Below are 16,899 nucleotides of genomic sequence, written 5' to 3'. Positions count from 1 at the left end.
GGACACAGAGGAAAAAGGAAGCCTTTTTCCCCAAGTTCAGACTTGGGAACAACAACAAAAAATACCCCACAAAACTATGATTTTTCTATTCCACTAGAGGACTCTGTGATCTCTTGCCCAACCAAAGCAACAGTACACAGCAAAACCTCAAACTCTATTTGACCTCGGATTCCACCATTTCAGTTCCCTGCATTTGTGGTAGCTCTCTGCGGCTCTGCAGTTATTGAAGACTCTCACCTGGACTCTCCAGTCCTGTGGATACAACCTCTTCCACATTGCTACCATTCAGGTTAGCCCTCATGATGCGATCCAGTGTGACATCAGACCAGAACACTAACTCCCTGCTATGATGGAAATCAAGTGCGATAGCATTTTCTAGGTTGTTCAAAAGCAAAGTGTACTCTGAGCGATGTGGCAAGACCTGCCGAATGTCAATCCGGTTGGCAAAAAGCAGCACAGGTTCTGGCCCTGAGGGACACAGGAAGAGTAAAGAGAGGGGACATATTAGGCTGGCGACAAGTGTCAGCATAATGGACGACAAGCACCTTTCATGGATGTAAAACGAACACAAAATTATAGTGCAAAGAACATTCATACTGACACTGCTCAGAACACATCCACATGCTTTCCCATTCTCTGATTGGGCCTTTTAGCCCTCAGTCAGAAACGTGGGGAACAGAATCCTAAAAAAAGCGGGACTATTTTGAGCAGGTTTTGTACAGCAGCCTTCCGCATGGGCTGTGCCACCCAGGCCAGCCCCACCATTCCATAGTTTTACCACTGTACTGCTGGAGAACAGCCCCAGAAACTGGCACAGCTGCCGTGTGCCTTGAAGAGAATTATATGAATCAGCACATCCAAGACTTGACGAAACACCCTCACATCCAACACCCTCACATGAACATGCAAAGCTCTAGGCTCAGATGCTGGCAGCCTCAAAGCCTTTACCAAACAAACACTCACTAAAGTTCAAGCTGTACACACTGAATGCCAGGTTCTCTCACATCCAATTCAAGTTTTCCATACCTGATGCACAAGTTCTGCTAACCTGCTGAAAGAATACTCACATATGGATATATGCCCATGTGTATCATGCCCAAACACATCAATTTTGAAACAGCAAGAAAGCCTCATATCATGCCAGTAACATATCAGACAAAGCTAAAGCTTCTAGACCAGCAGCCTCCAAACTACAGACCACTGTGTCTGGGAAAAGACACACACACACACACACACCCCCTGTCCCAACCGGCGCTTACCATTACACTGCACTGCTTACTGCTGTACAGGGATGCTCTAGGCAGTCGCGTCTATTACCCAGCATCCCAGCAGGCTGAGCAGCAGGATGTCTGGGAAGACGCAACTGATCAGAGCATCCCTGTGCAGCAATTGGCTTGGAAAATAAGTTGTGATGAGGCAGAATGGTATGGTGTGTGAACTGGACAAACCCAGCTGATAGGTAGGGGTTTGGAGCCCTGTTCTAGACAGTGATATTCTGACAGAGCCAGAAAAGGTAACCAAGCCACAGGAGTTCAGAATTCCTTCTTACCCAGCGCTTTACAACTGCGCTTGTCTGGACGAAGTTCATAACCTTGCTCACACCAGCACTGGAAAGCACCCTCGCTGTTGGTGCACCCCTGGCTGCAATAACCTTCCTCTGCACATTCATTCACATCTAGAACAGGAAAAGGGGAGAGAGATGCCATGTCTTTAAATGCATGAAATGAACTACTCAAAATTTCTTTAGTCTCTAGATTCTACATGCTAACCAATTTTCAGCTCAGCACAAATATGAGAAGGGAAAGAACATAGGAACTACCAAACTTGATCAGCTTTGACTTTTGAGTTCCATAGACAGGAATGTGTCAGAAGCTCCATGCAATGACGCAGTTGACCCTGAACTTGAACTCCAGTCTCTGGCACTGCTAAGGATATTGTCAAAGCCAAGCTCTGAGTCTAAATTCCATAACCATGAAGCTGTTCAAGGTTCTACCAAAAGAAATGGGTTAAGCCTGGCTACTCACCTTGACATGACCTGCCATCCTCTAGGAGCCTGTAACCTGTGTGGCAGGTACACTGCACTGTCCCTCGTGTCATCTGGCACTTTTGGGCACAGCCTCCATTGTTGAGGTTGCAGTTTTCTTCCCCAGTTCGAGGACCTGTGGAATGTGCGTATCAAGCAGAAATTGATGGTCATTCTCAAGGCAGCTGCTATTTTCCTTATCTGGCACTGAAAGGTAGCAGAAAGCCCCACACTGACAAATCATTCCTTCCCAGGGGGTGGGGGTAGGCCAACCATCTATCATTTACAGAACTAGTCCTAGCTTCTTCAATAAAATAAAAGAAGAATTCTCCTTCCCAAGCAGGGCACTACCTAAGAGTCTTCCATTTTTATGTCTAGATCCATTTCCTTTCACAAGCTGGCTGCTCTCTAACTCCCATAAGGCAAGCCACAGAGCATGTACCATGATTTGGGAATATAATATGGGGAGAGGGAGAAAAACCTATGAGGTGCCAAGGGGCTCCCCTTCCTTCAGTGCCCATTCTGACCAGCTCAGTTTGCCTGGTGTTTCCTCACCCTGATGTTTTCCTGCTCTCCTTCTCGCAACCACAGAACCCCTTTTCTCTCCAAAAGCTATTTCCCTTCCTTTGCTCCAATGAACTGGGCTCCTAATCAATGCTAGCAAAAACTGTCATCTAACTATGAGGGGTAAGAGCTCTGCATTGCTTTTCTCTTTTCCCTGATTTTGAGGTGTTAAGAAATGGAAGCACCACAGATGGGCCCAAACAATATCCCTCCAAGTTAAGGTAACTTGGTAACTCATAAGAATATGAGCCTCACTGGATCAGGTCAAAGGCCCATCTAGTCCAGCTTCCTGTATCTCACAGTGGCTTGCCAGATGCCTCAGGGAGCACACAAGACAACAAGACACCAGCATCCTGGTGCCTCTCGCTTGCATCTGGCATTCTGAGGTAGCCTACTTCTAAAATCAGGAGTTCACTCATACTCATCACAGCTTGTAACCTGTGATGGACTTTTTCCCCAGAAATTTGTCCAATTCCCTTTCAAAGGCATCCAGGCCAGAAGCCATCACCACATCATGTGGCAAGGAGTTCCACAGATTAATTACACACTGTTGACCAGAAATATTTTCTTTTGTCTGTCCTAACTTAATTTCAGTAGATGTCCCGCACTAGTTCTCTCTAAGCTGCACCCTCATTCATGAGATATCTGCACAGAACTTGAAATGCTTGTGTATGAAGGATTTAGTTCTAAGGATAGTAGGATAATTTTTTTTTTCACTCTTTCTACTACTCTCTCAGGGCTAGCTCATCACCCCAGAAATCAGGCCTGGGGTAACTTTCAACCTTCAGCATACAAGGTATCTGAAATCAATTCCAGCAGCCTCTCACATCTTTAGGATCAATTCCCAAGTAATCACAAGCATTTGGAGATTAGGATGGCAACTTACGGCAATTCTGGTTGGGACTTTCATCACTGCCATCTCCACAGTCATTTGCACCATTGCACAGCTTTCTTTGGCCAATGCAGCGCCCATTCCCACACTGAAATTGGTCAGGGGCACACTGGGGACTTCCTAAAGAGGCAGAAAGGAAGAGCTAGAAATAGTAAGGGCTGGCAATATTGTTTTCCAAACTTTGAAGATAATTATTTATTTCCATTTTCAATCACATTCTACAAGACTCCAGAGTCCCACTGTACTCTTTAATGTGAACCTTTTGTACTTGAAAGAAGATCATCCACTGTGTATGTTCAAAGCTTTCAACACATAAGGATTCACTCCACCCCTTCTGTTGTTTTGTTTCTTTGCTTTGAAGATTGCCTTTAATGTGATTAGGTTACTGATTATTTTTTATTGGGTTAATCACTGGATTGGATAGCAAAGAATCCACCTGTCACTAAGAGAACACCAGTTGCTCACATAACTTCTTACATTATAACTAGAAGATACACTGGCATCAAATCAAAAATAATTGTGGGTCTTGCATATTGCTTTGTATATAACGCCATACAGAAGATTAAAGCTTTCAGAACACTACCAAGCCTATCTATACCATTCATGAAGCAGACTTAAATCCCACTGCTCAAACAAATCAATAGTCCTGAATATACAGCTTAATTCCCCTGTCTCATCCTTTAAGTCAATTGACTTTGTGTTTTCAGTATTAAATACCTCATTTGCTAATCTGAGTTCTAGACAGAGAAATTAGAAACACGTATATTGTAGTTTGTGTGCTGTTTTGTTTTCCTAGATGTATTACCTTCTACTACTACTATTTATACGACTACTCAGCATCATCCTGGATCACCACCACTAAAAAAATATAATTCTTGTATGTGTAGTCCATGCAGGGTAATTCCATGGTTTAGACAGAAAATCTAGTGGCTGAAACCACAGACTTCTACTCCCTTTCTCAGTTATGAATATTATGCAATTTAGCAAGTGGACCTAATACAGGAAAGTGGGTTCAAAAAGAGCAAGGCAGCAGTTCACTTTTCACCTGTGTTCTCACAGTTTTCCTCATCGCTGTTGTCAGAACAATCATCCTCCCGATCGCAGCGCCAGGAGAGGCGGACACAGCGGCCAGACTTGCAGCGAAACTGGTCAGCTGTGCACATAGATGTAGCTGAGGGAACAAAAGAGCAGGTAATTTAGCAAATTCTAGCTGTTGGCTTCAAACATCTCTTTTCTAAGTGCTCCCACCTTCCTCTACCACAAGCACCAAGACACTCACTGCAGTTTTTCTCATCTGACTGGTCATCACAGTCAAAGTCACCATCACATCTCCAGCCAGCATTGATGCACAAGCCACTGTTGCACATGAACTCTCCAGAGCGGCACGGTTGGTGAGAGGCTACAGAAAGAGGGCATGATATTATAATCCATACTTGACTGATTTCCATAGGGCCAGTCCAAATCAGAAGCCCGGTAGCCCAAGTTACATGTTCTTGAGGTCTTTCCTTGTGCCTCCAAGTCCCTAATGCTTATCCATATTACAGCTGCACTTTCCATTCCTGCCTTAATATTCCAGTCTTAATTCGGGGAGTGGGGGGTGGGAGAGAATCTTGCAAACATAAGTACTGGAAGGAAATTTATGTCACTTTCTGGATTCGCTCCATAGTTTTGAACACAGAATTTGAGGCTTCTTGATACAACATTTGTCTAGTGCAGTGGTTCCCAAATCCCTACTCGGACTTTCAGACCACAGCTAAGTATTTGTGGGGATGCGGCCTGGGGCAGGGGGGTGATGGTGGCACCACAGGGGTTTTTCCCCTTACCTGCCGGTCCTGCTGGCCTTGGGGAGGGTCTGGGAGGCGCAAAGTCTTCTGCGCATGCCTCCCCAGTGCTAGAAATTACCCCATTTGGAGATCAGAGTGCACTTCTGGTTTTTGCACAAAAACTGGGCGCCATTGGGGCACCCATTACTGGGCCACTCCCGTTCAAGGGGAATGGCCTAGTTTTGGTTCCCTATGTTCCTCAGTCTGGGTTCATGACCCACCACTTTGGAAACCACTGGTCTAGTGAGTATGTGAATTCTTTTACTTCCATGTGCACATCTAACTTTCTGTGTACCTTCACTAACCCCCCCCCCAATTGACTTACAGCAGTCAGATTCATCAGACCAGTCCCCACAGTCGTCATCTCCATCACAGTGGTAGATGTCCAGGATGCAGCGCCCATAGGCACACTGGAACTCCTCCAAGCTACAAGTTGCTGCTGGAATATCTGATGCTAATAAAAGAATGAGGAAAATCAGTAAGACTAAAGACCTCAGACCACTCTGTGCTTCCAGTATAATGAAAAATAGGGAGCTGAGCTAAGCAGGTAGACAGGTAAAGACACATGCATACAAGCAGCTGTCTTGCTAGTGCACCAAAAAGTACCATCTGCAGAGGGGAACTTTTGTTTCTGGACAGAGTATTCCCTGCTGCATGAGTACCCATCAGGAATTAGAATTTCCATGTTTCTTTATTGCTATCCCAATGTTATATGTAACTCTGAAAACACTGAAAGGTGAATTCATGCATAGTGGCACAGACCATATGTCTTAACAATGTTCAACATTGTTTCCATATTAGGTCATCTATCTGGTATGTAACAGGCAACAATTTTTGGTCCCTGCCACATGATGACTGAGGCTACTGGTTTCACATATTCAGAATGGAATCATGCAGAAATTAGCTCACTGAAGCCCTTGGGTGGGTTTTGTTCATCAGGGTTCTCTTCATACATGCAAATGCACCATGAATATCATGCAACTGAAAAGTAGTTCAGCTGTTTAGAAATGCCACATCTTAGGAGGGTCATCAGAAATAAGTTAGGAGGGTCTGAAAATGTCTATATAGGCCTTGTGTGCAAGACATCACACATGTTAACAACATTAAGCTGCAGCATGTTAAAAACAAGTACAAATCCACCCTCAGTTTACTATGTTAATTATCCCACAGTTACTATAATGTGATAAGTAACGCATTTCACATTCTTACTCTGTACTCAGAGCAGTGTCTTAGGCACTGTGTTCTCTAAAGGCCTGAAGTGCAAGTTAACTTCTGAGATAACTCCAGGTCATCACAGAGCTATGGTTTCCCCTATTTCTGAGGCCATGCCCATACACATCTAAAAGCCAGCTATGTCAAAGCTTGAAGTTTGCCAAGTTATAATATTGAAAAGCAGAGGTGTTCCCATTGAGGACTTAATCTTGCCAAATGAAGTTGCTGAGCAGAAGACACCATGAGCAATGCCAGGTCTTTGAAAGCTGCTGCTTTTCTAAAAATGGATGCCAGAACACACCTCTCTCTCACTTCAAAGTCTTCCCAGGCACACTCTGACCCTATGCAGGATGCAGCACAATCTAGGACAAAAGGTTTACAATGCTGCTTGGTGCCAAGGCAATTCTTCACAGCACAGGAAAGAACTGCTCTTCAAGGAAAATTGCCCAGGAGATGAGAATTTTATCTTGGGCACTGTGTCCATGGGCCACTGTTGGGAATGCAAGATCCCATAAACTGAAAAATCAGAATTTTTGAGATACACATAATCTGATTTGCCTGAAGGAAACTTTGTGAGGAAGCTAACAGCACTGCTGCAGTGGAACAGTCAAGGTGTACAGATACATTGGAATCACACAGCATCTGAAGAAAGGCAGCAAATGCCCACTGAGGAATCTAAAGCAGAGGAATCTAGACAATTTAAGTGTGGGTCCAATGTGCTGGTTTGTCATCTTCTTCCTCTGCAAATACTACCAAGCAAGGGAAGGGAGCTTGGGGGCAAAGGAGAGCAGCTGTGGCAAGGAAGGACATTGAGAAAAAACACTCTACTCAGTTTTTAAGAGGATAGACTTTTGGAAATGCACAGACTGAAGAGGATAGCTTATTCATCTCACTTTATCCAGCCACAAATACATGGAAAGGTTAGAGTATCTCTACTCTCCCATCCCCGAGGCACATACATATATTAACAACCAGCCAGAGAAGGCAAAACCAATGGTGAGGAGAGAGTGAGGTTGGCTTCCTCTCAGAGCTTTTCCCTGGCTCAGAAATCTTTGCACAGCTTTGTCCCCTGCCAGTTCTTATTATCTGGAGAGATAAAAGGACCCCCGCCACCCCCCACACCCGTTCTTCACCCTTGCCCTTTAGGAGCTGGCAGCTCTGATTCCCCCCTCCCAACACATACATACTAGAAACCAGTCCTTTTGAAGTTTCCTCCTATCTAGAACAAATTATGTAAAATGCCCTTGAGATGGGAATGGGGGAGGAGAGTGCTATAGTTGAGACAGACTCTAGCTACTGTTCAGATATGAAGTGGGGGTGATGGTGGAGACCTGATTAAAGTGCCAAATGACTGGTAGAAATGGGGAAATCTGCAAAGGTGAAAAGTTGATTCCCTGACACACTCCCATCAGTTAAATCCAAATTATTTAATCCACTTCTGACAAATTATTAAGCAGCAAGTAAGGAGACATTTGGAAAGGATGAACCAAGCACAAGCTGGAAGGAAAAGGAGGAAGAGCCTTGGGAAGGTCCAAAAGCAGAACTTCCTCTCTGCAGAAGAGCGAGTGGCCTCTGGGAAACCAAGTGCCTTGGGAACAAAGTGCCAGCTAAGGCACCGCGAGTTTAACATCTGTGCAAGGAGAAGGCAAGTGGATATCTGAGTTTTGGAGAAGGAGAGGGAGGACTCTCTGAGTTGTGAAGAGGAGAGAACGACGACGAGAAGGAGAAGGTAAGTGTACTCTTTCTAACACTTTGTCTTTCTAACTCTTTGTCTTCTAACTTTAAATCAACACTGGAATTTAGCTTTACCTAAATTAGCACCTAATCTAACCTGAGGAAGGTAATCTAAGGTGCAGCCAGTTGAGGCACAGGAGCTAGGTGAGGGCAATAAAAATACATACATATGTACATAGGTTTACTCTGAGCAGGGGCAGAGTCCTACTCATGAGTAAGAGCCCAAGGGTCAGGCACTTGGAAAAATGAATAAAACAGAGGAGGATAAAGTGGAAAGCAAGTTTTTCTACTTTGTTTAAATTCACCCTATACTTAACCCAAGTTAAACTTAATCTAAGTTGGAACATAATCTAAAAAGTTCAGTAAATTGGGACACAGGATCTAAGTGAAAGCAATAAATAAATAAATTAAACTCAAAAACTAGCTTGAGGTTACAAAACAGTCCAGCCTAAGAGAACTGAATTAGGAGGGTAAGAACCTAGGAAGGGCCAGTTCCCAACCAGACAGGACAATTTAGCATAGTCATTGTCCTTTAGGTCATAGTCATTGACCTTTAGGAGTTGATAAGAGCCCCATTAGGCTAATCCAAGCAATCCATTCAGGAGCCTGCAGAGTGGATTAAGCCCATCAGCAGCCTATTGTCTTCCTGATCTTTTAAAATCTCACCCAGGAAGACCAGCTCCTTTTCAATCAGCAAGGAGGGAGGGAGGAGGAGCTAGCTAGGGGTATAAAGCTAGTGCCTGCCACCGCGTGAGCCTCTCTGCAGAAGCATGCGTGGCCTCTGGGAAACCCAGTGTCCCAGGAACAAAGTGCCAGTTAAGGCACTGTGAGTTTAGCATCTGTGCGAGTTCATCAGCAGGGCAAGGAAGCCAGGGCCCCAGACACTACCCTTCTCTTTCCTTGAGAAGAGGGCAGCAAATCAGTGTAGGGTTTTTTAAGTACCCTTAAATAAAAACAACAAAAAAGCTATGCAGTCAGACAGCCAGCAGCAGGGTGGGGGCTCTCCAGTGTTTTGCATCCGGGGCATAAGTCATGGGTTTGTCCTCAGTGCAAGGAGCTCCAGGGACTCAGGGAACGCATTCGCTCCCTTGAAGCCTTGGTGGCCGACCTGGAGAATCAGAGGCAGGCAGAGAAGGACCATGGAGAGACTTCCGGGGACGATTAGGCTTCGTCCCACCCTCAGGCGCACAGCTCCTTAGCTGCCCAGGTGGGAAGTCTCGGGGCTGGAGGACGTCATCCTGGAGAGGAGGGAAACAACCCCCTAGGGGGGATCCCTTCTCCAGGGGACATGCCCGTATCCGAACGCAATCAGGATACTCCTCAGCGGGAGGGGGGTTGGGGACTTCTTTTAGTGGGGGATTCAATTATCAGAAACATGGGGGGGGTTGTGATGGATGTGAGGACCATATGACGACTTGCCTGCCTGGTGTGAAGGTTGCGGACATCACTTCTCATCTAGACAGGCTGGTAGACAGTGCTGGGGAGGAGGTAAGTGGTTGCGGTGCATGTCGGCACCAACGACGTGAGCAAGTGTAGCGGGGAGGTCCTGGAGGCCAAATTTAGGCTATTAGGTAGGAAGCTGAAGGCCAGGACCTCAAAGGTAGCATTCTCAGAAGTGATACCTGTTCTACGCACAGGGCCAGCTAGGCAGGCGGAGATCAGGGGTCTCAATGCGTGGATGAGACGGTGGTGCACGGAGGAGGGGTTTAGATTTGTTAGGCACTGGGGAACATTTTGGGATAAGCGGGGCCTGTACAAGAGGGACAGGCTTCACTTGAACCAGAATGGAACCAGACTGCTGGCGCATAACATTAAAAAGGTGGCAGAGCAGCTTTTAAACTGATCCCTAGGGGAAGGCCGACAGGAGCCGAGGGGCATCCGGTTCGGGACTCCTCCTCCGTATGGGACCAGGATGGGGAGGTTAGAGAACAACAAGGCAAAGGCAGAGCAGGAGAAGGAATTGGGAATGGTAGCATGATGGGATGTGATAGACAGTTTGGCACAATGAGAGGATGCAGGGATAAGGGAGCTAATAAGCAGCCTATCCTGGGGCATTCCATTTGCTTTTATGCAAATGCCTGAAGCCTTCTGAGAAAAGATGGGAGAACTGGAATGTCTGGTGACTAGGGAAAACATTGACATAGTGGGCATAACGGAAACCTGGTGGAGTGCGGAAAATCAGTGGGATACCGGAATCCCAGGCTATAAACTCTACAGGAGGGACAGGGAGGGGCGTGTTGGAGGTGGGGTGGCCATTTATGTTAAGGAGGGGATAGAATCTAGCAAAGTAGAGATTGAAGGTGGGTCCGACTCCACCAGAGAATCTCTGTGGGTTAAATTACCAGGCCTGAGGAGCGATGTAATACTGGGTAATACCTCATTAGTGACTGGTTCAAGCAGCTTCCTCATGAGGAAGCCATGGTGTAGGCTTCCTCATGAGGAAGCTGTCTGAACCATTTACTAAAGAGGCTATACTATATCTCCAAAACTAGACGTGATAGGGCAAAACGGATACCATTTTTTGAAGCAGCACCCCAAATATACCCAGGAATTGGTGTAATGTTTAAGGAAGCAAAATGTGTGTTGGCCTGTGTAATCTGTATGCAACATAACATCATAGCAAAGTAATAGGTCCACCACACAAAGGTTGACACTGAAATACAGCTAATGCTTATTACGGAAGGATCTGCAAGAGGGTGGCCAGTTTGACTGCTAAAAGCATTGACGGAGAGAAAATACATACGACAGTTCTCCTCATCTGAGCCATCCTTGCAGTCTGTATCACCATCACAGAACCAATGTTCAGCTATGCAGCTGCCATCACTGCAGTGGAACTCTTTGTCTGAACACTTTCTCATATCTGCAAGAAAGAGAAAGGAATAGTTCAACTGAAAGGTCACATGCCCCACCTTTCCAGGAACCTGACTCCACTCATACAATTCATATGTCAACACTTGAGGGTGCCTTAATATGCACCACATCCCCAAGCAAACAAATATGCTCAACTGGAATTTTCAACAGAATTTTAAACAGCAAGGGTTGGGCAAACTGATGACACTTAGGAATAGAGGGAACTGCCTTATGCTGAGTCAGACCACTGGCCCATCTAGCTCAGAACAGTTGACAATGATTTGCAGTAGATCTCAAAGGTCTGAGGCAGGAGTGTTTCTTTGCGCTACTGGAAACGCTAGGGATTGAACCTGGGGCCTTCTACATGCAAAGCAGATGCTCTTCCATTGAGCTGCAGTGCTTCCCTTGCTTCAGTGTGATTTTGCTTAGGCTAGGAACCCCATTCTCAAGCAGCAGGTTTGTGGTAATCTTGGGTCTCAAGAATCCAAAACCAACCCATCTGGTCATTTTTCTGTTACCACCAGCCCCTAGCTTGCCAGGGTCTCATTCTCTGTGAAGACCTGAAGGACTATGGACTTTCCCTTTTGGTTGCACTGGTGCACTGCCAGAATTTAGAGCAGTTCTGGAGTAGAGACAATGCAGCTCCTCAAACAAAATTGAGTTTATTTACAAAGGACAGCTCGGTAGAATTATTCTCTAATATAGTTCAGTAATGCAAATTGGCAGTGATATAGCTCTGTGATTCCAACATTTCACACTGAATGGCTAGGCCTTGTATACACTTGGGGGATGCTTAGCCCCTTCCCCTTTCAGTTACCATTTGGGAAGGAAACCAAACTGCTCTAGTTGCACTTTTGTAAGGTTTTGGAGGGAAACCTTTAGCTTGAGTTTTAACCAATTTCACACAAACAGAAAAGGAAATAGTTTTTAACCTCTGCTCGTGTCAGGATCCTAGCAAAAAATGCAAGCAGTATAACCCAGTCGCTCAAGCTAGCAAGCCAGCTATATTATCCTAATTTCCTCCTAGAGGCTGTTAATATCTTCAAGGACAGCAATTCGCAAATGTTTTTCCTACACTTCTCCGCCTATAGATATTTGCATTTCTTCTGTTTTGATGTATGTTCATCCACTGACCAACTACCCCATATGCTCCACTAAACCATCCATTGCTGGCACCACAGTAACTTACTTGCAGGAATCCTGAAATAGACTGTTTGCATGTCATCACCCTAAGACCAAAACCTATCCAGTCTCTTTTGAAATAATTGCTCAGTGGTAAAGCAGTTGTTTGGGGTGCAGAAGATGCCAGATTCAATCCTGGCATCTCCACACAGGACTGGGAAAGACTCCTATCTGAAAGCCTAAAGAGCTATGGTCAGTCACTATAGACCAGTGGTTCCCAAATTGGTGGGTTGCGACCTATCAGCCAGAGAAGCACTCATCCCCAGGCCCTTAAGGGGGGCGGATGGCAGCGACATGATCCCCAGGATCGTGCCCCTGCCAGGAACAGAAGGGGGGTTACTTACTACGTGAGCATTGGCCTATGGGGAGGAGCCCCGCGGACACCTCCACAGGGCTCCATAAGGCTCTAAAAAGCTTAAAATTGAGATTGGAAACCATTTTTGGTTTGCGATCACAAAACCAGAAGTTGTTTCAGATCACAATTTTTAGCTTTTTAGAGGCTTGGGGAGCCCTGAAAAGGTATTCACAGAGCTCCCTGCACCCCCAGAGGCCAGTGCTCACTTAGGTAAATAAAAAAAAAAATCCTTTCTGTCCCCAGCAGCAGCACAATCCTGGGGATCACATCGCTTCCATTCCCCTACCCCTGCAAAGACTTACTGCAGTCCCAAAGTCCGAGTACAACTTTGGGAACCACTGCTGTAGACAATTACTGAGCTAGATAGATCAATGGTCTGATTCTGGATAAGGCAGGTCTGCATGCTTGCATGATGGCTGTTCTACAGAATTTGGCCTAGCGCCACTTTAATCATCACCATTAGACAACTAACCGCACTGCTCATCACTGTTGTCTCCACAGTCATTGTCACCATCACAATGCCATAAGCTGCGTATGCAGTATCCATTCTGACATGAGAACTCATCTTCCTCACACTCCCGTGGTGCTGTAGGAATACAAAGTATAAGCATGAGGCAAATCAACAACATCATGGAATTCTAATTAGTCAGGAGAACTGTGAGTGCCATATAGTGTAAGAGTGGAACCATTCTCTCTTCAAGATGGGGCACACCCATGTTGTGGGAGTGCCAGCAGAAAGACATAATCCCTACAGGCTTGTGGAGGTATATCTCACCAACCAAGGGACGTAGCTGGCAATAGATGAGAGAAGGCCTAGTGCCTAGAGATGCTGATATCAGGAACTACATCAAAGTGAGTATAATCAGTCTATCGTAGCATTGAACTCCCATACCATCTCTTAGTACTAGTCAATAATGTAGGAGATACTCCACTAGAGTTCTATTTCCTACTACCAAAACTTTGTATGTATAAGATCTTCTATTAGTTAACTTACGGCAGTCCTGCTCATCGGAATCATCCTCACAGTCATTGTCACCATCACAGACCCATGAACGACGAATGCACTTGCCATTGTCACAATGAAAATCCAAGGGGGAGCAAGTGGGAAGCACTGGAATGCAAAAAGAAAAAAGGCAATTACTAGGAGTACCTGACACTTTTCACTGAATTCTTATTTTTTGATCCTGCACATTGATGCCAATGACCACTAGAGATCAAGAACTCACATGACCCTTGAACTTCCATGTATTTTTCTCAAGGGTTACTGTTTTTATGCTCAATATCATTCTTCTCCAGCCTTGTTTTTACCTTCAAGAAAACTCAACTCTGTGAATTTGATAGAAAAACTAATTTCCCCTTTCTTGTTGGTTCCTAAGTACATTACCACCACATTGGATGAAGACCAGAAGGTGAAGTGAGGAGCTTCACATTGGGTGAAGACCAGAAGTGATTGTGAGGAGCTCCAGAAGGATCTCTCCAGACTGGCAGAATGGGCAGCAAAATGGCAGATGCGCTTCAATGTCAGTAAGTGTAAAGTCATGCACATTGGGGCAAAAAATCAAAACTTTAGATATAGGCTGATGGGTTCTAAGCTGTCTGTGACAGATCAGGAGAGAGATCTTGGGGTGGTGGTGGACAGGTCGATGAAAGTGTCGACCCAATGTGCGGCGGCAGTGAAGAAGGCCAATTCTATGCTTGGGATCATTAGGAAGGGTATTGAGAACAAAACGGCTAATATTATAATGCCGTTGTACAAATCAATGGTAAGGCCACACCTGGAGTATTGTGTCCTGTTCTGGTCGCCGCATCTCAAAAAAGACATAGTGGAAATGGAAAAGGTGCAAAAGAGAGCGACTAAGATGATTATGGGGCTGGGGCACCTTCCTTATGAGAAAAAGCTACGGCGTCTGGGCCTCTTCAGCCTAGAAAAGAGACGCCTGAGGGGGGACATGATTGAGACATACAAAATTATGCAGGAGATGGACAGAGTGGATAAGGAGATGCTTTTTACACTCTCACATAATACCAGAACCAGGGGACATCCACTAAAATTGAGTGTTGGGCGGGTTAGGACAGACAAAAGAAAATATTTCTTTACTCAGCGTGTGGTCGGTCTGTGGAACTCCTTGCCGCAGGATGTGGTGCTGGCGTCTAGCCTAGACACCTTTAAAAGGGGATTGGACAAGTTTCTGGAGGAAAAATCCATTACGGGGTACAAGCCATGATGTGCATGCACAACCTCCTGATTTTAGAAATGGGTTATGTCAGAATGCCAGATGCAAGGGAGGGATGCAGGATGAGGTCTCTTGTTATCTGGTGTGCTCCCTGGGGCATTTGGTGGGCCGCTGTGAGATACAGGAAGCTGGACTAGATGGGCCTATGGCCTGATCCAGTGGGGCTGTTCTTATGTTCTTATGTTCAGTGGAGGGAGCCCTCATCCCACAGCTCACATGACAGGTCAAACAGTCATCCACACACTGAGAGCAGTTGCATCGGGTCAGCAAGAGCTCCAGCAAGTCTCTGGAGGGCCAGAGGCTTATTGGACACTAGGGGCTCTCCGTGGGCTGGATTGGGAGTCCCTGAGGACTGCAAGTAGCCCCAGGGCTGGGGTTTAGGCACCCCTGTTCTAAATGAAAGGCTCATTTGAAGCTCTGGTAGATTTAAGGAATGGGACAATCATAACATGGAGCCCCTTACCACTTTAATGAATATGCTACACTTGCTTTTATTTATAATTTATTTACCATAGATATTCGCCTATTAGACAAGAAATTTATGCCAATAAATCAAGTGTAAGTCACCTTCTCAGCTTATCTGTGGATCGCTCAGGGGACAGGTCAGGGCTGTTCAAACACAGGAGAAGCCCAAAAGAGAGTAAGAGGATAATGCGGAGATAATCAGGGGGCAATCAATAAATAACAAGGCTGCAGCTGCAGTGACAAGGCTGCAAGGTGCAGACAGAGTTAACCTTTCCACTGCTCCTGAGAAAAAAATAAGCCAGGGCTCAGGGCTTCCATTAAAATCAAGCAAGCATTCTCTTTAGCAGACCCTTCTGCAGCCTCGTTCCATTTTGCAAATGTTTGGCAGAGGCCTGGTTTTTAAAACACCAGAATGGAAACCTCCTTTCCATTTTAAACAAAGTCCAAGGCTACAATTCACTGAACCATTACTTAAGAATAACATCCATGGAAAGCAATGGGTCCTACTTCTGAATAAACTAGGTTGAAAATAAGTGTAGCTGTGGTTGTTCACGCCCATTCGTTGTTACTTGTCTCTCCACTGTGAATTGAACTGCACACTCCTAAATATATGCTATAAGTTGTATGTTATATGTTGAGCCTCTGGCTTAACACACCAGACACTTTAAAGAAGTATTTGATTAATAGTTCTATCGGTATGTTGTTTACAGTGCTCTTGCTCTGACAGTGTTTACAAAAAGGTTGTGAAGACCAGAATTTAAAAGTTAACGAATAAAAATGTATTTTAGGATCTTTTACTATATTTTTAATAAATTAGAGACTGTACAGTTCTTGGGTTACAATTATTGGTAGGTTATTTTTCAGGATCTGGCCTTGGGTAAAATCAGACAAAATTATAGTCAGACACCCCCCTAAGTTTAACCTCCAAAAACCTATCAGAGGGTCATATAAAATTCCATTATTTTGGCTCAAAACCTGCCCTTGACTTAACTGTTAGATCAGGGGTGTCAAACATAAGGCCCAGGGGCTGGATGTGGCCTGCGGAAGCTTTTTATCTGGCCCTCAGGCTCTCAGCTGCTGAGCAGTGCTGAGGTGTCACTGCTAAAAGGGCAACCCGCACAAAAATTGGGCTCTCCCATATCTTGAAATATGATAAAGATTTCTGTGTTTTCTTTTCTGTCATTTGAAGTTAATGAATTCCTAAGTGAGAAAAAGTGCTAATTTTTGGGTATGAGTTGTTTGATGACATCACTTCCTGCCTAATGACATTACTTCCGGCCCTCAACAGGCATCATGAATGCCATTCGGCCCTAAGTATGAAACAAGTTTGACATCCCTGTGTTAGATCAACTTATAGGCAAGTATCTACCCTAATACATGTTTTCCCCGCCTTTCCTCCACTTACGTGGATGGTCAGGCTTTCTCTGCTCACATTCAGACATAAGAAAAGCCCTGCTGAATCAGGCTAACCTAGTCTAGCATTCTGCTTCCCCACAGTGCCCCACCAGCTGCTTCTGGGCAGCCCACAAACAGAAGACAAAGGTATAATTCTTTTCCATCAATTC

The 16,899-nt window shown here is 45.2% G+C and overlaps 1 protein-coding gene across 5 annotated transcripts in view; it reads right to left on the bottom strand.

The window, feature by feature from the left end:
• The window catches only part of LRP4 (LDL receptor related protein 4), a 134,124-nt gene that overhangs the window by 34,566 nt on the left and 82,659 nt on the right, over positions 1–16,899 (bottom strand). For 4 of the 5 annotated variants that reach the window (XM_066633773.1, XM_066633781.1, XM_066633789.1 and 1 more), the window contains exons 1-6: positions 4,759–4,832; positions 4,525–4,650; positions 3,474–3,599; positions 2,025–2,159; positions 1,550–1,675; positions 238–468 (exon numbers count right to left, since the gene is read on the bottom strand). In XM_066633773.1, the coding sequence (XP_066489870.1) occupies positions 238–468; positions 1,550–1,675; positions 2,025–2,159; positions 3,474–3,599; positions 4,525–4,642 (736 nt within the window). In that variant the 5' untranslated portion in view covers positions 4,643–4,650; positions 4,759–4,832. Of the gene's footprint in view, positions 1–237; positions 469–1,549; positions 1,676–2,024; positions 2,160–3,473; positions 3,600–4,524; positions 4,651–4,758; positions 4,879–5,627; positions 5,757–10,991; positions 11,109–13,107; positions 13,222–13,629; positions 13,747–16,899 lie in introns of those variants that run through there. The other variant, XM_066633806.1, reaches the window with a different exon arrangement.

The sequence above is a fragment of the Tiliqua scincoides genome, chromosome 1 (genome assembly GCF_035046505.1).
Source record: "Tiliqua scincoides isolate rTilSci1 chromosome 1, rTilSci1.hap2, whole genome shotgun sequence".
Lineage (NCBI taxonomy): Eukaryota > Metazoa > Chordata > Lepidosauria > Squamata > Scincidae > Tiliqua > Tiliqua scincoides.
This window is presented reverse-complemented; position numbering and strand designations above follow the sequence as displayed.